The sequence below is a fragment of the Rhipicephalus sanguineus genome, chromosome 5, assembly GCF_013339695.2.
Source record: "Rhipicephalus sanguineus isolate Rsan-2018 chromosome 5, BIME_Rsan_1.4, whole genome shotgun sequence".
NCBI classification, from domain to species: domain Eukaryota; kingdom Metazoa; phylum Arthropoda; class Arachnida; order Ixodida; family Ixodidae; genus Rhipicephalus; species Rhipicephalus sanguineus.
This window is the reverse complement of record NC_051180.1, coordinates 72,195,901-72,219,471: the sequence shown is the minus strand read 5'-3', so window position 1 is coordinate 72,219,471 and position 23,571 is coordinate 72,195,901. Positions and strand designations below refer to the sequence as shown.

The 23,571-nt window shown below is 45.3% G+C and overlaps 1 protein-coding gene across 1 annotated transcript in view; it reads right to left on the bottom strand.

Annotated features, from left to right (window-relative positions):
* The window catches only part of LOC119393748 (DNA-directed RNA polymerase II subunit RPB2), a 208,431-nt gene that overhangs the window by 95,457 nt on the left and 89,403 nt on the right, over positions 1 to 23,571 (bottom strand). Inside the window, exons 8-10 of the mRNA XM_037660880.2 lie at positions 10,765 to 10,859; positions 10,556 to 10,677; positions 7,387 to 7,605 (exon numbers count right to left, since the gene is read on the bottom strand). Coding sequence (XP_037516808.1) covers positions 7,387 to 7,605; positions 10,556 to 10,677; positions 10,765 to 10,859 — 436 coding nt within the window. The remainder of the gene's footprint in view (positions 1 to 7,386; positions 7,606 to 10,555; positions 10,678 to 10,764; positions 10,860 to 23,571) is intronic.

Genomic DNA, 23,571 nt, shown 5'->3' with positions numbered 1-23,571 from the left:
CGAGATCATCTGGAAGGTCATTCCACAAACGAATCGCTCGTGGAAGAGCCGAAAGGTTGAAAGCGTCAGTTTCAGATCCTGGAGTACACTGGAGAAGCAAGTTGCATTTACATTCAAGCACCTGAATAATTATTGCGGGGCTTTATGAAGAGCTAGAAATATTTTGGTTCATTGCAAATCTCATGGAGAAAATCACCCCAGGAGCACTCCATATTTCACTCGATAACGTCAAAATAAGGGCGTCATGCATTTGAGTGTCCTTAAATAACCTATTCAGCGATTTGTTTTTCGAAACTAGCAAACAAACAAAATACTGCATACTGAAAATTGTACTTTACGACGAACACTATGAATACATCTACGTAATTATCAGCAGAAGTGGTAGACAAACGCCATGACATACAACAGTGCCTCAATGCTAACGATTACCACTGTTGCATCCCCTAAGACGACTAATAGGCAAAGGCTAGGTTCTTTTTCTCCTCAATCAATTGCATTGCTGGGCGCCAGATGGCATCACTTAGCTGAGCTCAGAAAGCGAACTTCTTTCTACAATCCCTTCGCTCTCTCTGAGGCCTCTCTGTGCGGAAGCAAGAGCATTCTCGCAGTGCTTCAGACTATCGCCTGCATAGGCCAGGTTGTCTGGAAGATGGAGACCTGCTTTAAGCCAAGCATCCGCGAAAGTGTCCGAAAGTGCATTCAACGGGGGACTACATGATATCACAAACTTCGTTTTCCTTTTACAGTGAAGCTGTGTACAGCTAGGGCATTCCCTAGTGTCCTCTAGAGAGAAGGGCAAAAAATAATGTGTACTGAACGTTAACAGCCTAGCCTAACATACCAAACTGGCGTCCACCATTTCGTATCTGTGCTGTGCGCTAAACAGCTTCGCTGGTCGCGTCCAGCTTACAGGGTGGAATGGCTGCTCATTTTTGAACAGTGAAGCTGATTAAGCTATCGGTAACGTGCGCTCCGTCGTGCAAAACTCCTCAGGTGGGTATGCGTGACAGGAATTGGGCAAGCCCCACTACCATGTACAGCAGGTGTGAGCATTAAACCAAAACTCTGCTCGGCGAAGTGGAGCACATGAAACACGTGGAAGAGAGAGAGAGAGAAACAAAGAAGCAGAAAGAAAGAGAAAGATAAAGGGAATGAAGACATAAAAAGATAGAAAGACAGAAACGGACATAGAAAGAGAGAGAAGAAAACAACAAGACACGAAAAAGAGAAAAACACAGCGAGCAAGACTGAAAGAAAGAAAAACAGAAATCGAGAGAAAGAAGCAGAAAGAAAGAGGAAGCGATAAATAGAAAGAGAGAGAAAGGCAAGAGAAAGAACAGGGTGTCTACCGAGTTGACTTTTCTAAATTCCCTGAGTTTTCCAGGTTTTCCCTGAGTGTTTTTGCTAAATTCCCTGAGTGAAACAGAACTTTGTTTTATGTCAAGATGGGTAGAGACTATATCGCTCGGTGATGTCACTCCCTAATACGCACGTTAGAAAATGAAAACGACTTAATCCCATTTGAATAGTACATAGAACAGTTAAACCGCAATATAGAGAAGTTGGTAAAAGCGGCAACTCACTTCGTTATACCGAAACTTCGCTAAACTGAAATTCGACCTTTCATGCAAGGCATAGTTACTGAAGGATTAATCTTAAACTGAAAATACCACAAGAATGCTCGACTAATATGGCAACACAGGGTGTCTACCGAGTTGACATTTCTAAATTCCCTGAGTTTTCCAGGTTTTCCCTGAGTGTTTTTGCTAAAATTCCCTGAAACAGAATTTTTCTTTTTGTCAAGATGGGCAGACACCATGTGGCTCGATGATGTCACTCTCTAGTACGCACGTTTAAAAATAAAAATGACTTAATCCCATTTGAATAGTACAAAGAACAGTTAAACCTCAATATAGCGAAGTTGGCAAAAGCGGCAACTCACTTCGTTATATCGAAACTTCGTTAAACTGAAATTCGACCTTTCATGCAAGGCATAGTTACCGAAGGATTATTTGGGCAGTGGCAGGCAAAGCAACCTGAAAAAGGGGGCAAACTCAACAGGCAGCCTGACAAAGGAGGTGAACGACAGGCACTAAAGGGAGGGGGCGATCGCTGCTACGCCCCCCCCCCCCCCCTTTGGATCCGCCATTGCTATGGCTTCAACGGAAGTTTTGCAATTAGAGCACAACACCTACAAAGGTATGAACCGTCTAGTGATCCCCACTAAAGATACCGCGGCACACGCGACCACGCCCGCTGGTACAAAGTACGCACTTCCTGTCGAAATCAAGCAGCCCCCCCCCCCCCACCTCCCCAACCCGTCGGCTGCTATCTCCGTGTGTCCATCGCGTGAACGAGACTGTCGGCTCGTTTCATCTCTGCTTAAGCCCTGTTCGTTGGCAGCACTCGCGCGCTTTCACTCGCACATAGAGCATACGACGCGCTGGGTGAGGTAATCGCAAATTGGACTTTATAAGGAAGATCATGGCGAAGGCAAAAAATTCGCGTCGGAGTGTCTATATAATTGCTATCGCAAAAAAAAAGCAATATAGCTGCGGGTTAAGATTGCATGAAAGCACGGCAACAGCCTGAATTACGGCACATCCGATTATTTATTTATTTTTTTTATTTATTCAAAATGCCTTACAGGACCATTGAAGGGCATTGAGTAAGGGGGGCATCAGTATTTACAAAACAATAAAGAGGAATACAGACAAAAAGCAAAAAAAAAAAGAAAAAGATAACAAACAGCAAGACGGAACAACGTTATACAATGCTAGAGTACAATGAAATCAGGTTATCACGGAATGTTTCACGATTAGGGATGGATACAATGTGATCAGGAAGATCGTTCCAATGTGCAATGGCTCGAGGTAGTGATGATGAGTTAAATGCCTGCGTGTGACCATGGTGGAAACGTTACTGTTTTCCCGACATCGCGCGCCGAATCGAGCAAATGGGACCCGTGCTGGTGTCGCGAATTTCGGTCGCCGGTATGCGTTGGCTCTGAAAAGTTTTGTAATTCGGCTTTGTAGCAAACATCCACGTGGTGTGGCTGGTAATTGCGAGCTGCAGCCCCCAAAGATATCGGTCGACTGCCTAAAACTTGTTTCAGCAGTGCCCTCATCGGGAAAAAAAGAAAGAAAAAAGCTTTCACTTGCTGTGAATGGGCCCGTTAGTTACGCTAGCTCTCGCCTGGAAATTTATTCTATTCTTCATGGAGTCCTAAACAGCATCTTTGAAGCTCGGGATCAGAGCAAGTGAGCTCTCCGATACCAGCCAACAAGCGACGTCTTTTTTCTCGCCGGTCGGGATGGCTTGCCAGATACCAGCCTTCTCGAAGACATCCGCTTCCTGAATGATTGCGATCACTTGCAAGATAACTCAAGCACGTTACATCTACTGCTACCGCTTCTACAACTAGTCATGCTTGTTACTTGACACGCGGCGATAACAAAAACACCATATCGGGCGCTAACGCAGAGCACGCGTGAGAAAGAATACAGCACTTCACCGCGTAGTCACAGAACACCCTGACAACATTGCGCGATACGATGTGCCGTGGTTCATGGTTCCCGCATGCCACGCATTAGCCGGATTCTCTCCCACTTCACCGCTCCAAAGGCGATGAAAGCATCGAGGTGTGCCCCTTCCCGCAGCCGCAGCGGCCGTTTGATTTGAAAAATGCGTTCACAAAATATCGAGCCAGTGCTACCGCGACTTCCATTGCCTTTCAATAAAGTTACTATGGATTTTCCCTAATGGGAGCACAATTTCCTTGAGATTTCCCTGAGAACTTCCAGACTACCCAAAATCCCTGAGAATTACCGGTTTTCCCGGATTTCCCGGTCGGTAGACACCCTGAAAAAAGATAGAAAGAGCACAAAAGAGAAAAAAATAGAGGGAGAAAGAAACTGATACAAAAAGGAGAAACAAGAAGCAGAAATACAGAGAAAGAAAGAGCAGGAAAAAAAAAAGAGAGAAACAAGGAAGCTCCGCCCTTCCTTCAGGCTTGGCACTACTAGTGCGAAGCTGCCATAATTATTTTTTTTTCATTGCGATAGCAATTATATGCGCACTCTCAACGGATTTTTGCCGTCGCCATTATTCCCGTCATTTTCAGTATAAAGTCCAAATTGATAACATCACCCCGCGCATGGTAACATCTACCCCCGCGCATCGTATGTTCTAACTGCGTGTAAAAGCTCGTAGGCGCTGGCGATGAACGCGGCTGAAGCGGAGATGAAAGGAGCCGGTCGTCTCCGTTAAACAGAGGACATTGCGATAACATCCCCCTAAAGCCCCTTGATTTTGGGAAAGTACTGCTATTCATTGTACTTGCCGCCGCGCGCGCGCCTTCCTCTCTCCCTCCTCCCCCCGTTCTCCGCCGCTTTTTCTGCGCGACGACTGGTCTCCTTCGCGGTTGCCCTTAGAGGCACGTGGATCTTAGAGGCACGTGGACCTTAGAGGCACGTGGTTTTGCTGGTATATTTTTCTTTTTCACTCGCGCCATTTTTCGCCGCGGCAGCGCGTAACGAACATTGCGCGCGCTTTGTTTTTTGCGCTGTCTGTCGTGCTATGCCGTGCTGTTGCATCTATAACCGCAAAAACCAGCCTACAAATGGTTATGCACTTTTTATGATACCACAAGGTAAGGGTGATGGTGTGAACAAGAAGCACTGGCTGCACAACTGGCTGTTCTTGCGGCGTCGCTCGAAGGGCGCAGTCACCGGCGCGCGCGCTATCTTGACAAGCATCAGGAGAAGGGTCGTAAACTTGCTGTGCTCGCAACACTTACTTCACGTATAGACAACTGAATGCTCGAAATTCACTTCGGTCCATGAAGCAGCCGTATTCTCTTAAATCTGCCTTCTGTTGAGTTATGCGAGATCAGATCCAAAAGAGTTAGCTGCTGGCCTTACTTCGTATAACAATGCAATTTGTTGCTATTGCATTCACTGCTTCGCCTTTAAGCGAAACTCATTTTCTTCACTGAAAGCGAGGGGCGGACGTATAACATAGCGTAACCGCTTCACAGTAGGAGTTCAGACACCAGGGCTGTCAGCGACGGGCCCACTAAGTAGAACCCCGCTGTTACATTCCTCACTGCTGCGTTTTCTCGGCTGTTACGTCGTTTTCCGCCGGTCCCGGCATAGCTCCCATAGGATACAATGTATTGGGAACCCCGCTGTTACGTCATAACTGTCGGACCGTTCCCGTATGATATGTCGCGAAGTGCGCTCGAAGCCGACCGAGTGACTACCGAAGAGAGCGGTCATTGGTGCATTTTCATGCAGCTTGGCCTGGTTTGACCATAACATTAGCCGCATGAGAGGTGCAAGCAACAGGATCTTTCGATTGATGCAAACAAATGCATCGCCTTCGAGATTCGTATTGTAAAGATGGCGTCTATGACGTAATTGCTCGCAAAAGCGAGGCCTTCGAGATTGGCATTTACTGATGACAAAAGCATTGCCTTTGAGATTTGTATTTCACAAACATGGCGTCTATGACGTAATTGCTTGCGAAAGCAAGGCCTTTGAAATTGGTATTCACTTCTGCCATCACGTTGGCGTAGACTCATCATCATTGTTATTTGTCGGAGGACGGGAGTAAAGTCCCTAGATTTTTCCTCTTTACTTAGAAAGAACAGGGAAAAATCTAGGGACTTTAGACGGGAGGAGTTCGAGCTGGTTGGAGCTCGCATGGTCGTGTGCGCGGTTCGCGGTCGGACTCGCCGCGCTGGTCGTGATTGCGTGTGCTTAGTTCTTTCATGCCTACAGCTGTTGGTGTTAAAAAAATCACACACGTTGATTACATTTCTGTGGATGAGGCCGTCCCCAGCTCCGCCTTTCTATCCGTCGACTAGATCGTGGCTGAGCGCGCCAATTTTCGTGCTGCTCGTAAGCATTGAAATAAAATTCTGTACCACTAAATATTTTGTAGTTTTTCCTGTTTTTCGGCTCTTACGTTTCCCGTCTCTTACGTTTATGTCCTACGGTCCCTTCAAAAACTTATCAGCGGGGTTCTACTTACTGACTGCTGCGCAAATGAAAACAGAATTGCGGCTTCTCCGGCCAGGAGGCGTTCTTTTATTAATGTGATGACATTTGAAAAAAGAACAAGCAAAATATTCAAATTGGGTCCTAACACTCACGAGCTCAAAAGGGCAGGGTCTTTCAGGGGGTATTACCGCAAGAACGATTACCAACCATGGAAGAAAATTACGAAAAAGCTCCTCTGAATGAAGATCCATAGATAAAGTATATTTGATGAAAAGTTTCAATGCGTTCCCACCGTTCACGTGATATTCCATGGACGCGAAGCACGGAAAATTCGACATTGCTCTATATATCTATGGCTAGTTTGCCCAAATATCATTCCGCGATGTCCAAAAACAGAAGGGACAGACATTCTAGCGGCACGCGTGTGGTTATTACTGAACATTGCTTCAATTACAAGCCGTGCGACTCCTGAAACAAGCTACTATCAGCAGTGTTTCTGGAACAGATGACGCCCGCCGATGAATCGCCGCCTCACTTTCACGGTACCGATTGTCCTACGCGTCACGAGCTTCTGCGGAGGATGCATCTTGCCGTCGAGTCCGCTTGCACAACAGAAGCTGCGTCGGCACCGATCATGGCGTCATGGATCGGGACGCTCGCGCAAGCACTGTTTATTCGGTGGAATAATTCTTGGTCCGTGGTTGTGACTTTGGTGGCCCCAAGATCAAGCTGCACAGGTTCTGATGCGCCGGCGGTGCGATTGCCGGTGACAGACACACCCTAACCAGAGACTCTGGCGCAGTTTGGCGCAATTTACGTTGATTTTATCAGAATGGCACAGTAAATTCAATTTGGCGCACTTTGGCGCAGGAGTGGAATCACTGAATTTGACCGAAGCTCTTGTTTTTGTGGGGTGCGATGATTTTGGATGCTGTGCATTCATCAAAATGAGCGGAGAATAAGTGGTTCGGTTCAATGAACGTATCGCATCAGTGTCACACAACCGTAGACAACACTCGAGGTTTTGATGACAAGCTGTGTTGGCAGATCAAATAAGTGCAATAACTTTGCTTACACCAATTACCACAATGTATTAGACCTGCATTTTTTTTCCCTTCAGTTTTAAGTACGATGTAAGGCCATTGTGAAAACTTTGCTGGCACGGCATCAAGTCTTGGTCGGCATTTTCTTTTTCATACTGCCCTGTTCTACGAACATTTTTGTGGCACCCTCCACGTAAAAGAAGAATCCATTGGCAACTAGTACATAGTTTGCACTCAATTCAATACACCAAAGTAAACTGCCAATTTTACCGACTTTTGTTATATCTAGATGAATGCCAGCGTGCTACAAACTTCAAAAAGGCCTTGTGTGAACTTACCTCTTGCCGATAGGTGATACCACAAGTGCCTTTCTGGCCGTGCCGGCTGGCAAACTTGTCACCAATCTGTGGGATGCGCACAGAGCGCACACGAATTTTGCAGAACTTGTAGCCTTCTGCATTCACAGTCAGCATCACCTGGTCCACAATGCCCGTCTCACTGTTCCTCAAGAATGTGCTGGCATCGCGCTTGGTGAATCGCCTGTTGGTACTCTCCAGCTAAAAATGACAGAGTCATGTCATCTGCTATAGTAATTATTACTAGATGCCAGGCATGCAGTACAGCAAGATTGCAACGGTTAAAATTTTGAAGTTTAGAAACTGCTACATGCACATTTTTCATCCTCTCAAGAGCTAAAATTACTGAAACTTCACTGTACTATTTTCATGACATCAATTATTTGTCATCGTGAATTTGGAACATGGCACAAAGGTTTTCATCCCAGACGAAATGCACACACAGAAAGAAGGAACCCTTTTGCTATCTACAATTACGTTGAAGTTTGCACAATGCATACACAGTGCACAATAACCTTCCAGATCTTATAATCCTTCTGCATTGTGATCCACCTAACCATAGGTACTACGATAACTCAGGCACTGCTTTCCTTGAACAAATTTTTAATCACCTTGAAATACAAATTAATTGTGTGGCATTGCATTAATTACAGAGTGTATGAAGGCACGTACAGCAGTACGAAGGCAATTTTTTCGCATTGACTAATGCTGCCATTGATGCTAAACCATTGAGAAAGGGATACTGTGCTGGAACCAAATCTCTCTGCATGCTTGTAGAGGTAATCTGCACAAACTGACCCTAGTACAATGGCAGTTACTGTGACAACTAGAGATCAAACTATACACAAATTTTTCTTTGTTCCCATGCTCCAGAGCCCCACCATATGGGCGTATTAGCACGAATTCAGGCTAAAGATGTTATTTAGCATTAGCATTATTGTGCATATAAATGCCAGTTTCTGTTATTTGTGTCTATATATAAACGTCTAGTTTTGTTTTATTAATAATAATTTGTGGGGTTTTACGTGCGAAAACCATGATAAGATTATGATGAATGCCATAGTGGAGGGATCTGCAAATTTCGTCCACCTGGGGTTCTTTAACGTGCTCATTAAAGGGAAGCTTAAGCACTTCTTTTTTAAAAATGACTTTGGAGTGTGTGACCATAGTTTGATCCCTGCTGAATTCAAAAACCAATGTAAGAGTTCACAGAAGTGACCACAAATAGCATATCTTGGCAAAAAATGGCGGCTGCAGCTGCAGGGCTTCTTGAGATGCTGAGCGAACGCGGTGACGTCATCTTCGGAGGGCCGTGCCATCGGCAACATCAGCACTGTTAAAACATGGCCTTCGCAATCAGTTCCACCAACACGCGCAGCGAGAACTAGTCACGGAGGCCATGACTGAAGATATGACAGTGCTGCACGCCTTCGCCAAAGCTACCGACGATGACGTAGTTCCGGTTAGTTCGTTTCCACGCCCACACTTTCAGCGCATTTGCGCGGGCACAGGAAGACGAACTTTTCTTTCGCGTATTTTAAAGCTCCTGCCGGCACAACAGCGGAAAAAATTACGCCATTGTCGACAATAATGTTGGCCCTTGTTAACAACGAAGTTTTACCGAATTCTAAAACCACTTCAGCTTCCCTTCAATGTCAGTACATGGGCCTCCAGTATCTCGCTTCCCTCGAAATGCGACTGCCATGGCCGGGATCAAACCAGCAACTTTCGGCTCCGCAGCCAAGCCCCGTAACCACTGTACCGCTGGGGAAGACGTCTAGTTTTGTTTTAAGCACTTCAAATTACCCTTTCAGGTTTACTGTACCATCATGTTATTGGAAACATTCGTGCCGACAAAACAGCACTATTTTTGCAAATGTTGCCAAACAAGGCATTGAATCTGAAGGGAATTCCATGACATGGAGGATAAATGAGCAAAGTGTATGTATCAAAACATAAAGTAAGGGTCTTACTTGCACTCATAATGATGAAATTGCTTTAATATAATTCACTGCAACACAGGTGTGTAGTGTAAAGAAGCATATTACCGGTATATTGAATTAGCAATACACCAAGCTATTTTGTGATCCCCTCCACATGCGATAAATCAGAGTTCAATCACATCATTGTTTCCATAATTGGGAGCACACAAGGTTCACACTGAACCACCCGAGGTAGTGGTTGAGCTAATAGTTAAACCCATTCATGAGGTATTACTCATGAAATTCAAGGGTTTTCAAGGAGGAATAATATTCCAGTACCTTCAAGGGCACTGAAAGCAGGCACTGAAAGCATACTTTCCCATTTGAAAGGTTTTCACGGGTTTCAAGGAGCTGCACACTACCCTGTAACAAGAACGCCTCAGGGCAGGCTTAAGTATGAGAATAAATAAAAGATGGCAATGACCTCAGCGGCACAAGCTGGCAGTGGTACCCTCAACACACATGCTAGTGCATGTGCGTTGAGCCTACTGTAGCCACTGCTGACCATCTAACTGAACACTAGGCATAATGAAAAAAACTTTTTTTTTTGCAAACAGCCTACTGTTAGGACTGTTGTTCTTGTCTATAAGCTGCACATGCTTCATACCCCTTTGGGACTGTAAAGGAGAGTGGATATGTCCCCCCTTTGAAGATGTAGATATTCCTTTGTCATGCGTGACACCACTTTTCAGTAGACGCCGTTTTGTTTGGAGGCCTCGAAGTGCCTATGAGTCATGGGTATTAAGGTAGAACATGCACGGTACCGTCGGAGGAAAATTCCAGCACGGTCAGCCTGAACAAGAAGGCACTGAGGCCATTGGTCTAAAGTCATTTTTACATTGCTCAGTGACTTGCTTATTAATAATAAAGTCACACACAGACCATAAAATGGCTGCTGTACCTTTGCGTATTCTGTGAACTTCACAGTTGATAAAAGAATTCATGCAAAATTTTAATACCTGTACCATTATGTATTAGTTCGTTATTAATATGTATGTGTCAACAATTATTTTTTGAAACTGACATCAGCACTTTTTGGTGACACCAACATAGTCACTAAAAGTTCTGCAAAACTGCTTTTCAAGGGAAGCAATTAAAGGCGCCTATTGAAATACATCCAGTGTTCGCAGCAATGAACTCATCCTCACAGTTGAACAAAGTGCCCTTACATCATCATCATTTTCTGGCAGGGTGATGGTCTTCCCAATAATGACATCGTCTCCAGACACTCTGGTACCTGGTGCTATGATGCCATCATCATCTAGCTTGTCATAAATGGCATTTCGCATGCCTAAAAGAAAAAGAAAAGATACATTGCAGGTTACATTACGAGCCTAATGACTCACATAAGCACTGTCGCTTTCACTTGAACACCCACCCTGGCAGGTCTCCCGTGTTGGCTTCTCGAACTGTTCTTCCTGGTCACCGACCCTCTTGCATTCAGAATCCTTGTATGACCGATAAAACACTGACCTGAAAAATAGTAAGTACATTCTGTTACAATGGCCCCATTAAAAGCATGCATACATACGTGCACTACTTATGCAATGAAAATATGAGCAAGCTCATACTTTGTTTCCTTAATCGCAGCAAAATACATAACAGTGCCTAGGGCCACATTTCCCAAACCTTTCTTACGCCCAAAACATCATCATCATCATCACCAGCTAGCTCATAAGTTTATTTTATGTCCACTGCACAACAGAGGACCCTTCCAGCCATCCTAACAGTTAGCTTACATCAGCAAACTTTGTTATATATCCGTCACACAGCCGCTACATAATAAAAAGCAAAAATATGGAGAGAGGTGTGGCCTGGTACAGGGGCAATGGAAAGACATGCAAACAGCACGGTGCTTCGCTGTTCTCATTGGTTTTCATCACGCTCTTACCTTGGTGGCAATGAAGAAACACTAGTGTCGTCCATGAATGTATCATGGATGACTCTACTGTCATTTTATTACCAGCCAGGCTACAACCGATTGAAAAGAGATGCGAACAGCAGAGCATGCAGATGCCGCACTGTTCGTGTTTCTTTTCCATCGCGATAGTACATCACATTGCTGTTGATGCAAGCGCATTGATGAAAGCATTGATGCAAGCGCATCTCAGCTGAGTTTACAGTGGTGACCACCGTTCTTGGTGAGGATGCCACTGTTCGGGCACACAAGGTACGCGTTTGCCTCCCTATTTATGCATTCGCCTCACACTTTTTTGTGTGCGTGTGTGTGTGTGAGCAAGTTTGCCTCGTGTCTCCCGTGCTTGGCTAGGACTCTTTGGTGTGCACTTGTATGGCAGCCATGCTCTACTTGCAGTGTGATGTAGGAAAAGTGGTGTGTGCCAGTCTGTGACACAAATGCCAGAAGAGCCGTGACTTTGAGATATCATATGTTCCCCTGTGACCTACAGTGTCGAGAAGTATGGTTGAATATCTCTCACCAAGTACTGTTGGAAACAGGAAGCAAATGGAAGCCAAGCAACAGGTCTCTGGTATGTCATGATGGCAGATAAGATAGGAAAAAGCAGCAAGCCGTGCCCTCTCTTGATGTCAGCACTGCTTCCATAATTCACACAGCGCCGACAACTGATGTGTGGAAGAATCAACCATGCTCAATTTGAGGAGCTTTGCAAATATTATTGAAGTTGCGGCAGCCTCTTCTAGCCAACTGGGCTGTGAAAGTAAATTCAACTGTGGAGCAACATTGTGGCATCAACCTTGCTAAAAGAAGGTTTTCCATCTGCAAATAAATACTTCCTTGCTTTTCATGACACTAGGATGAAAGCGTAAAAAGTGAATCACCTCACACTTTTGTCGGTTGCAGTTAGCACTTATAAACTTTCCACGTTTGCCTTGCGTGCGTGTGCGTTAGGGTTGCCACCTTTTACCGAAAAAAAAAACCCGGCCCTTATTCGGGGGGGGGGGGGGGGGAGTTAACAGGAGATTAAAATAATGTTGAACAATAGACGCTATGTCAATTCTTCGGCATGCAGTGCCATTTAATGTAACATTGCTTTCATTGAGCCAAATAAACCCAATGCACAAACAAAAGCAGCACACTCAGCTAACCAACTAGCCTAATTGCTGACATAAAAGTACCCGTGATTGGAATGACGCTTCGCTTATTAGTCTGAATGTGCTGCACTGAAAAGGAACCACAATGCTTCGTCCCTAAAAAAGCTCTTCCTTGCGTCTGAATCCAACAGGCCAGTGACATTATAGACACAAAGGAATGTTAAAATGTACCTATGCCACAAAAATGTCGGATATATTCATGTACCATACACGTGCAATAATATGCTCTATTTCAATGATCGCTAGACTTGAAGGGATCCCAGAAAGTATTTGACTAATAGCGTAAGAGTTTTGGTGATTGACGATAAATATTTACCGTTGTAGTGGTTGAACAACGCGGTCGGGGACTGACCGCCGGTCAGTCCCCGACCGCGCAGGTGGAATTCCTTAGTCAACACGTGCGGTCAAAACGGAGAAGAGTAAAAAAAAAATACACGGGATACGATGAGCAAAAAACCGGCCAATGACGGCCGGTCTTAGGTGCGGACCGGCGACCGGCCCCTTGTCTAAAAAACCGGCCCGGCCGGTCCAAAACCGGGCAGGTGGCAACCCTAGTGTGCGTGGGCGGTGTCGAGCAATATGGCGTTGGCCATGCCAAGTGCAGGGGTGGGGGGACCTGTTGGGAGAGACATGCAAACCAGAAACACTGGCAAGACTGTGGAAGGAAAGAGGAAATGATGGATTTCGGGGGAAAAAGGGCCTGGGTACCTCGGGCGCCCTCTTCAGATATGTGCCTGCGTTACTCAATGCTTCGTCTTGATGAGAAACCTATATCTACTGACGATAATTTGCAATAATGAGCAGTTCTGACTTCAGGTGAGTTGTATTACTTGGGAAACTGGATCCAAGTATTTTCTGCAGTTTTCAATTAGCGGATGCACGTGTTCACTTGGAATAAATAATATTACAGTCAATATTTCATGCAGAATCCTTCGAGGAAAGTGCATAGCATGAATGAGTCATGCACACAACCATCCCAAAGAGGATTGAGGCCCACTCTATAAAATGTTTCCCCACCTGTGGCATAACTGGCACTTCTAATAACAACATAAATATTCCATCAGTAATGTGCAACTACAACACGCATTATTTACAGGATGACTCGTGTCAGTGTCAAGCGTACCCCCACACTTTAGAAGCGCTTCTTTGTCATCAGCTTTCCCAGGGCAGTGGTGCCATAGCGGGCGCAAAGAGAACTAGCTTTGAGATGCCATTTCAGCGAAACGACCATGCCTGTTATTTATCCTATGACCTATGCCTTTCTAGGGTGGTTGCTCTACCAACTGAGCTAACCAGGACGCTAGCAATTGGCAGCGCGAGGGCGAATTAGTTGATAACTAAAGCACATGGACACTAGTGGGATCGAATCCCGGCCGCCGTGGCTGCATTTTCAATGGAGGCGAAAATGTTTGAGGCCCGTGTACTTAGATTTAGGTGCACATTAAAGAACCCCAGGTGGTCCAAATTTCCAGAACCCTCCACTACAGCGTCTCTCACAATCATATCGTGGTTTTGAGACGCTAAACCTCAGATATTATATTAAAGCACACGGACATTAAACATTGAAAAACAGTTCTCCAAAACCTTGCAAGGTGGCGGTAAGGTTATGAAAGAGAAAATTGAGAACTTCAAGCAGCGCCGTTGTCTGTCGTTCCTTTGCTTGTTTTTTTTCGTGCTGTTTATTCGTTCAAGATGGAAGCACACCAACTTGTCCAGTTAACCGTTCTGATGCAGACCGGATGTTTGGCTCGTGTGCTCCTTCCTATTGTGTGTAGAACATTGACACAGTTAACTAAACTGGCTCTAACAGTAAAAACATGTGCATTTTAATTTTAAGGGCACAGGGTAGGCCCTATACCTCCCATGTATTTTCGGGTTTGTTACATTTTATTCGTCGACGTCTCTTCTTGCAATGGAACTAGAATTATAATTATACTTAAAGTGTTGACATTTTTGCAATTTTTTTTTAGCAAAGCAGGTAGTTTTTGTCATTACTTTTTAAACAAAACTGCCAAAGCCAAAAAAATGAAAACTATTCCGCATATGTACACCATTCCAGTTCAGTAGCTTCATAGTATGTTTCATTTATTCTGGTTAAAAATCATCCTTCTGCTTTTTCAAGCTTCTTCGATAATGGGGCAAGTGTAACAAAAAAGATGATTTCGAGATATTGTGAGTTAAAGAGGAAAAACAAGGTTGTTCAAAAAGATGTGCTGAACAATTTAATTAATAACAACGTCCCATATAGTCATCACACGAATTAGCTTTTTGCTTTTCTTGTTTTCTTGGTTTCCTGGCTTGTTTTGCCATACCTTCTGTGTCTCTATATTGGCCAGATACTGTCAATGGCGGTCGATCTCACCCCTATAATACTGCTGCGCTTTGGTGATGTGCCAAATGGCCTTGAGAATGTTTACTCGGGCCATGCAGGCCTTTTTTAAAGTTAGAACAGTTTCAAAGGTGGTAGTTCTGGGGGTTTCCATTCCAAGGAACATTTTTTACTGTGTTCTCTACGAGTGGCGCGGTTCCTCTGCATTCTGTGCAGACACAGTTACTCGTAATCACGGTTTGTAGAAAATCCACATAAATCAAAGCATAGTCATTGTCACAACAGATAACATTTTGTTCTTGCAGTGACGTGGAATGAGGACAAAGCTTACTTGCTGAAGTGCTCGCACAAGGGGCTCCAGGTCTAGTTTCTGTTAGTAGCCGAAGCGTCGATTTCCTATTGTGCTGTGCTTTCTAAGCCCTTTCTTTGATTTGTCAAGACGAGAATACCTTTTGCCGCCGCAACAAGCTGAACAAAGGTGCAACTAAAATCAAAATAAATGCACAGAACCCTGTCTCCATGCAGGTCTCACACACACACACAACGCGAGTGGACTCGGTAAATGCCACGTGTGTTAAAAAAAACTGCACCATGTGCCTTTAAGTAGCTGGAATACTTTTTTTTTTTATAAACCTGCTAAGCTGAGAAACTACCATTTAGATTATTCAAAAGTTTACTTGAGGCAGAAAGCTCAGGTTATGCACCATCTGAGAAAATGGGGCTTGGCTGCTCGTCAGTTGGTCTCAAACACCTGGTTCTTTTGGCTCAATGAAAACGCGTAAAAATGTGTGGGACAGTGGATATTGTTAAGGAAGGCCTTATCATTCCAAACAAGCAAAAAACAAAATTCCGATTTTTTAAAAATTTTACCCTACCCTGTGTCCTTAAAACAATTCCACACCTCTGAGAGAAACAACTGTCATTTGCGTATTGTCAGCTGCATCCTGTACACTAGGAATGACATACAATGCAGCAGGGGGACAGCTATCAGGTGTCCCAGTTATCATCCAGTCCGATGGAAAAATAGGACGACACATGAAACCAGAAAGACGAGACAGTGCCCACACTTGTATATACATCCCGCTTAATTTTTTTTTAACACGAAAGTGTTTTATGCCGGGGTCCACCACGGCTCCACTGACGTATTTCCGTCACGGATATTGCAAAATATAAAAAATATAAAGACTAACAGTTGGCAAAGAAAAAAACCAGAAGAAAAAGTTCCGTCACCGGGAGTCGAACTTACGACCCCTCGCTCCGCAGTGCGAGGCGTGAAACGATTCGGCCACAAACTGCACGTTCTTTGCCATGCTAACGGCAAGCAATTTATATACACTATTTGCCGGTGGCGGTACTCGGAGATTGGTGGTACAGCGTGTTTTTGTTATCACTACAGAGATGGCGCGAAGGGCTCGAAGAGTGCGCTTTAAAGGTCGTCGCCCCATACGGATGAGCGCGCACTTCTACAGGGCGTGGTCGCCCATGTGCGACTTATCTCATGATGGCGGTGGTTTGTACGGCTTGTGTTCTCACCGCAAGCTATTTATATACAACATTTACCGTTCGCGGTACTCGGAGCTCGGTGTCTCCAGCGTGTTCTTATCACTAGTGAGATGGCGCGATGATTTAAAGGTCGTCGCCCCGCGCATCGCAATGCAAGCGTGCTTCTACAGGGGGTGTCTCTCGAGCGCGCGCTTGTCTCGTGATGGGGGTGAGTTGTACGTCTTGTCCTTTCACCGCAAGTTTCTGTTGAGGATTCAGAGTGCGAAGGTCGCTTTGCTCACTGCAGCGGCCGCTTTTGCGAAAGGAGCGAGCTGCTCACACAGAAATAAGTTACAATTGTGACAGTTAGTTTGCGCTCATCCTGTGTATGCTCGTTTCGTGCGCACTTTCTGCTTGAGTAGCGCGTTGCAAGTTTCGAGCTGCTTGCCGTTCTTCACGTGACATTACAATTTGTTGCCGTAGCATTCATTCCTTCGCGCTTTGGGCGGAAGAATGCACAACAAACGCTCAACTACGTCTGTGAAGACACGTTTCACTCTCGTGTTATACCGATTCCTATGACAGAGGGATCAGCCATGTTTTTTCATGAAGCTGTACCTACAAGCTCAAGTTCAGACCAACTTTTTAAAAAGAACAAAGCTTCCTTATGAATAAAGTCAAATGTTATGCTGTTAGCAGAAACATGAACAAGCACAAAATATTTCTGAATTGTTCATACTTAATCATAGTTAATAATGATTAACTAACTTACATCAGGTATCCCATTACAACAACATGTTCAAAAATATTAATTTCAATTGTTTGCAGCACAGTATCTCATGTGTCACCTTCTTCATGTTGAAAACAAGCAGGCAAATATTTACAAAAAAAATTATGCCCCACCGGTATGCTGCCGTAGGACTGCTTGCAAACATCATACAATAAACTAATCTCGCTTCATGCTTGACCTGGTCGCTGCCCAACTTGGGAAAGGGTGTTTATCATGGCATGGCCACAATGTTTCTGCTGTCAGCAACATTCACATCTCAGTACAAAGTCATCTACAACAGCAAAATGCCACGATAGCAACAAGCTGGAATGTTATACCAGGTAAGGCTAGCAGCTCACTCCTTTAGTACCTGACCAGGCGTAACTCAACAAAACAGTGGCGTAAGGAAACGCGGCCACTGCAGCAAGCGAAGCATCCTTCGTGCTGTCCATCACTTCAACACACTCAGTGTCTTTGAGAACACAGCATGCACAAAGGTGCAAGCTGTCTGCTGATCTCTGTCAAGATATCCCCTTCAGATGCAAATTGAAGCTGCCATAATAAACACATGCATCATTTTCAGCTCACTATGCTTCAATAGAAGAGTCATTAAAAGATGGAAACACTAATTTTATTTTTTCATTGTTTTTCGTGGTGTCCACATGTGTGGATAGGACGCCTTAACCTGGAAAAATATTTCACTCTACTGACAACTAGTTCGCTAACCCAGGCATCTTTTTTTCCACAGATTCTTCTTCCTTGATTATGTAACACCAACAATCCACATTGTGTGTCAAAGGTGAAAGCAATAATTCTGAACCCGCAACCTATGAACTCCAAGTTGTGGGTCAGATACCATAGACAGAAAGGGCGTTTTCACGTCCAATTCATTTCAATTTACCATAAACATCTAAGCAAGCAACCCCACTTGAACAACACGAAATTACTGGCAAAGCAGAGGGGGAGGAGGGTGCGCTCTCCTGGAACAGCACCAATATTCACAATGGCCGCAACAGAGTCTTCCCGCCAGAAGAAAACAGTGTACATGGACTTCCTCAGAAGTCTACCGGCTCTCGTTCATGGCAAGGGGCATTGCAATGATTCGTAAATACAAGAAACAAAAAGGCAACGCGATCAGACCGAAGGAAACATGGCATGGAAGCACCTCCGATCATGAACTCACTAATGCAACAGCTCTGGTCAACAGACACAGATCTCTGAGGCCTTACTTTTGATAACTAGCATGTCACAGACACCATCTTCAAACTGCAAATACAGATCTCGAAGGCCATGCTTTTGCTCGTGGGAACCTGAAAATCGTCATGGGTGTCACGTGCCCAGTTCTGGGTGTGATCACCATGTGAGAATGAAAAAAAAAAAATTTAATAATGACGACAAATTTTATATGCAGGCGCTTAGCAATCGAGCCTGGACGAGCACAAGGGAGAGGGGGGGGGGGGGCTTTCTTGGAACAGTGCGGAAATTTAAAATTAGCAGTGAAATTACAGAGGGCACTTGCTCGGGTGGGGACACTTTCTCGGTTCCTTGCATTATCGTGAATCCGTGCACCACACAGGCCTTTTTCAAGCACACGAGCACCATCAATGGGCGACACCAACGGGCGCGCTAGCGCTCATGGGAAAAGTGTGTACACCGCAGCGACGAGCGCGTGGGCCTTGCTTTAGCTCTTCGCCTGTGCCGTGCCAGCACTTCTCAGATCAAGTGAATTTTGCAAAGGGCAACATATTACTACATGATGGAATCATGAGCTCCTGTGTTAAGCTACGATGGCCTCTCTACAATTTCCATTTGTGTAGTGATTCCGCATGCCACTGTTGTATTAGCTGAGCATCTGCAAAGCTTCATTCTTCAAAAAAAAATTTTTTAAATTAAAAAATTTGGTGCCAGTATGCCCGCATAAATTAAATAAAAAGACACAACTCAGCTTCTTAGATGAAGTCTAAGAGCGGTCTATGAAATTCGCAGATGCACTTGGAATCAACATCCACAGACACTGACGACGAGCACAAAGTGAGCCTCTGATATTTAAAGAGTACACAAGAGAGTATAGTCTGCATTTAGTAAAACAAGGTATACATTTATTAGATAGCGTGGGCATCACTCACAACATAGGTAACAGACAATAAGCTTCCATCACACTTCACTAACTGCAGGTGTTGCATTTTACAAACGTCAGCTGTGCTTTCGCGTGTTGGCTCGCAAGTGACTGTGCCATAGATATGTATGGTCAGGTCATGAGCAGTGGCATAGCCAGAAATTTTTTGCAGGGGGGGGGGGGGGGGCATGTCAACACACACATGTGCGTGTGTGTAAAATCTCGAATTCACAATTCGTTAACAGTTCAAAAGCATATGCTTAACAGTGGCTAATTTTAACAAAACTTCAAAAGTAAACAAAAGCTGGCATACGAATGACCAGGCGACGGTGGTACGTCCTGAGAGCCAAGGAGTCGAGCAGTCCCGCAGTGCTGGCGAAATTTTGCCGCTCCAAAAATTTCTCCAAATCAGATGTCCTCGGTAGCATCACTGATAATGAAAAGCCCACCCGCACCTCAAAAGTCAATGTCCAGTTGATGAAATAGCGCTTAGAGGTTGAAGACTGACGTCTCGGATACCCTTTTTGAGGAATCGGCGGTCCGTTGACCCCACTTAGTCGCACCTGGACGGGATAAGGCCAGAATGGTGAGAGGGTCTACGCGGCGACTGAGAAGCAACACCGCAGGTGCATGGAGTGCTACTGCTTCTCTCCTCTGTCCCGCTCAGAAATGTTCTCAGTCGCTGAGAAGCGTGGGACAACAGCGACTGGCATCGGCGGTCGAGGCCACCAACAGTGCATACATACAGTGCATACATAGGTGGCGAAACGTCCATGTCATTTTGTTAATAATTGTTTTGTTAAATCGGAGTAAACCTTTTACAATAATAAATTCAGATGTCTTTTGGAACATTTTTGCGTCTAAAGAGATGTATGCATCCTGCATCTGCGATTTTTTCATGGAAACAGAGCGATGTCTTCGCTCCCAGCCCGCACGGCACACAGTCATTTCATCACTTTATAGCCCCGACACAAGAGCACTCCAAAGTCCTTTACGTAAGGGGACATCTTCCGGAAAGGCGTTCATGAGCAGTGACACACGACAAAGGAGTACCTCCCTCCCGGCAATGTTCCTTTTCCGGAAAGCAGATCCCGCATCGCCTATTCGAACGTAAAGTGTGCTTGGCTCTCGCACACAGTGTGCACAACTCAACAATGCAGCTTTTCAACGAAGGCTCTGTGGGTGCCGCCTAATCCCCTCTGTGATGTAATTATGCCTGACCCCCCGAAAATGCACTGCCGAGGCAGTGACGTCACCCTTTGTGCAACCGCCTGAAATTGCTACCGCCAACATGTTGAATTCCGGCAGTGTCATTTTCTTTGTAAATAGTGTGGTGTAGAGTAGTCTGCACAGTGGGCGCCGTCAACAAAAGCCGCAACAACAACAGCGTGGTTTTTTAAAATATTTTCTCTCCTGCTAATTTAACGAGCAGCGCCTCTTTTTTTTCCCCTCACTTTCTTTCTTTGTGGCGCTCATTTGAGAAAATGCCGCTAATTGCGGAGGCCACGAACCACCTAAAGAACTTAGTGTGGTGCCGTGTGCTATCGGCATTACTTTTCTGCAAGTTGTCCTTCAGAGCAATGAAATGGGCTCGCTGTGGAGTATTGTACTTTTGCCCGTGTGTGAGGTGTATTAGGTAAAAAGACAAAGATACTATATGTCGAAAACAACTCCCCACAGTCCGTACAGGGGCAAGAGAACGAAACATCTCTGGCCACCTGTCAAAGATGACCACCCCGTTTTTGGAGCCTCCGCTAGCTCGCTATGTTCCTTTCATGTTCAAGACGTCCCCACCACAACAGTGTATTCACAATACCGTCTCTATAGCTTAAAGGGGTCATGAACCACTTTTCCAAGTAATGATCTAATGACCTCAGTATCGGAGTTTACTGCCTCCTGAATCGATTGCCGCAAAAATTTCTCAAATCCGTCAAGAATGAGCGGAGTTACAGGGGCTTGGCACACGCTCTCAGCGCTTCCTCTTTTCTCGTGCCGACGAGCGCACTGGAAGCTAGACAGGGAGGGTTGGCACGGGGGAAAGAAGCTATGTCAGCGCGCGTCATGAAATGCGATCGCTCGCCCGCTGTGATTCGTGTGCGCGAGTGCGGTTATGACCGATGGATACATGACAACACATTCCACAAGACACTTCTTCACTTCATACACAACACCGGCCTAACGGCGCACATTTAACACAAATATACAAAACAAATATTATGCCTTAAGGGCAAGTCTATGTCGCAAAAAAAAAAAAGAGTGCGGCTACCGTGTAAATTTAGCAGACTGAGGAGTGCGGCGCGGGCAAGTGGCGGCACCCCGTGGCAAGAAGCTCATCTCATCCGGCTATCGGCCAATAAGCATGCTATATATCTTGCAACGTAAACTGGCAGATCCACGACGTCAACGTGCAGACGCCCCGCCCACCGACGAGAGTGAGAACTGGCCTCTGTTTGAAAAGAGGGCACCTGAGGAAACGGCAACTTCGCGCTCCGCTTGTGGCCTTTACGCGGCGCGCACGACTGTAATATTTTGCAGAGCAGTCCATAGCCGTGTCAGCTTTCCGCAGGATGTGTTTTTTCAACAAGCCCAAGGGGTGCTTCATGAGCCCTTTAATCCCGAGGGTCCGGCTAGTCAACAATACAATGGCTACGGCTCAGCGTAGGAGAGCGGAGCCCGTTAATGAGCGTGTCGCTGCGTTGCAAAATGGCAACCCATGGCGCTATGCCTCTGCTAGCAGGGCATTTTTGACGGTCATGCACTGCGCATCCAGTTACAGGGCCGCCATGGGCGCAGCGAGGACAGCCAGTCAAATCAGCAATGTTTGCACCAAAATGTCTTTTCGACCGTGAAAAGCAATTCTAGAAAAAATCCAGGATGACTTCAGGCGCAGGTGGTTGTTTTTAAACTGAGCACGACAGCATTAGTAAAGATATATCCAATCTTGTAATAACAATGAAGCGGCTGTGGTCTTAGGTGTCAGCTACTCACTGTTCAAGCAGTGCGGCAACCATGGAGATTACGGCCGTAATAAAAGCCACCACCGTCATGCACCCTATTGTACTGTTCGAATTGTTTGTTCTTAAACGAAGCATTAAACTTACAGAACTGAGGCAATAAATAAAAAATGGCACCACAACAGTTCATTGTAACATTGTAGCGTCAACAATATCAGTTATAAAAGTGAAAGTATCACTTTGTTATCATCATCATCAGTTTCCGTGTGAGATGTCGCTGCAGTCCAGCTGTAGTCACAGCTTCTGGCTTCCGGTTGTCATTTACGTTTTGTATGCGTGTGTGCAGGTGGTAACCATGCAGCGCGTTCATTGTTTATGTGTTTCTGCCAAGCCTTGTAATGCCGTAGAGATATGGTAGCCACCTAGTAGAGGCAATGCCAACAATGTGCTTCAAGGTGCTTACAACGCTGCATAAGTGTTACTCAGAGGCCAACAACAGCAACCCAGCGATGCTGCCAACCGAGGCGGAAGAACTTTTGACAGTGCACTGGAGGATGTGGCTTCGAATCCAGTGGAATAAATAGTGACTTTTTGCACCTTAAGACAGCGTTATATACAAGTTTTATACTGCTGCTTACAGATATTCAGTGCCATGCGTGACTACGCATTTTGCAATGAATGTACTCTGCGTGCGTTGTTGTGTTTTATCATATTGACGGAGTTAAAAATAGATGAGCCTTATACAAAAGTAAGGTCGCGGGATCGAATCCCGGCCACCGCGACCAACAATTGCACGACTAAGAAAAAAAAAGAAAAAAAAAGGCGGCCTGGCCTTGGCCTATCCAGTGCCGAACGCTTCGTAAAGTCACTTTCACCTCAGTACTTGTTGTCATGCGAGAAAGTGTCATAAGAATGGGAAGGAGCTACAAGCTGTCGCGGGACACAACACATTTTGTCCCTTATTAACATTCGCGCGCATGCATTGTATAACGAGTACCAGTGTGATCACTTTTGCCAAAAAACTTCACTGGCAATCATGCAGAGCTGTCTATGATATTGCTGTGGCACACAACTCTAGTTGGTATGTTGCCCTGAGTCATATTCATGAAACTGATAATTCAAACAAAATGCTGAGGTCCCCTAGAGTTTCAATTATCGAGAGCCTACTGTATCGTTTCGTGCTCTGACGGCGCCAACAAGCAGCAGGCGACCAACAAGCCGGCTCGCGCGACATACACACTTTTCCCATAGTGATCCGCGTGCCCGTGGGGCATTCTGGGATCGCTTGAAAAAGGTCTATTCGCGTATAACCTGCACCCTCACTCTAGCTCTAAATTTCTGCATATTTTATGTGGGTTATACGTGAGAAAATGCAGCAGTTCCACCTGCAAAAAACAGCTGTAAGAAAGATGTGGCACATAATGCACACAGTTGATGTGCTGGCACATCGGCCATGCACAATG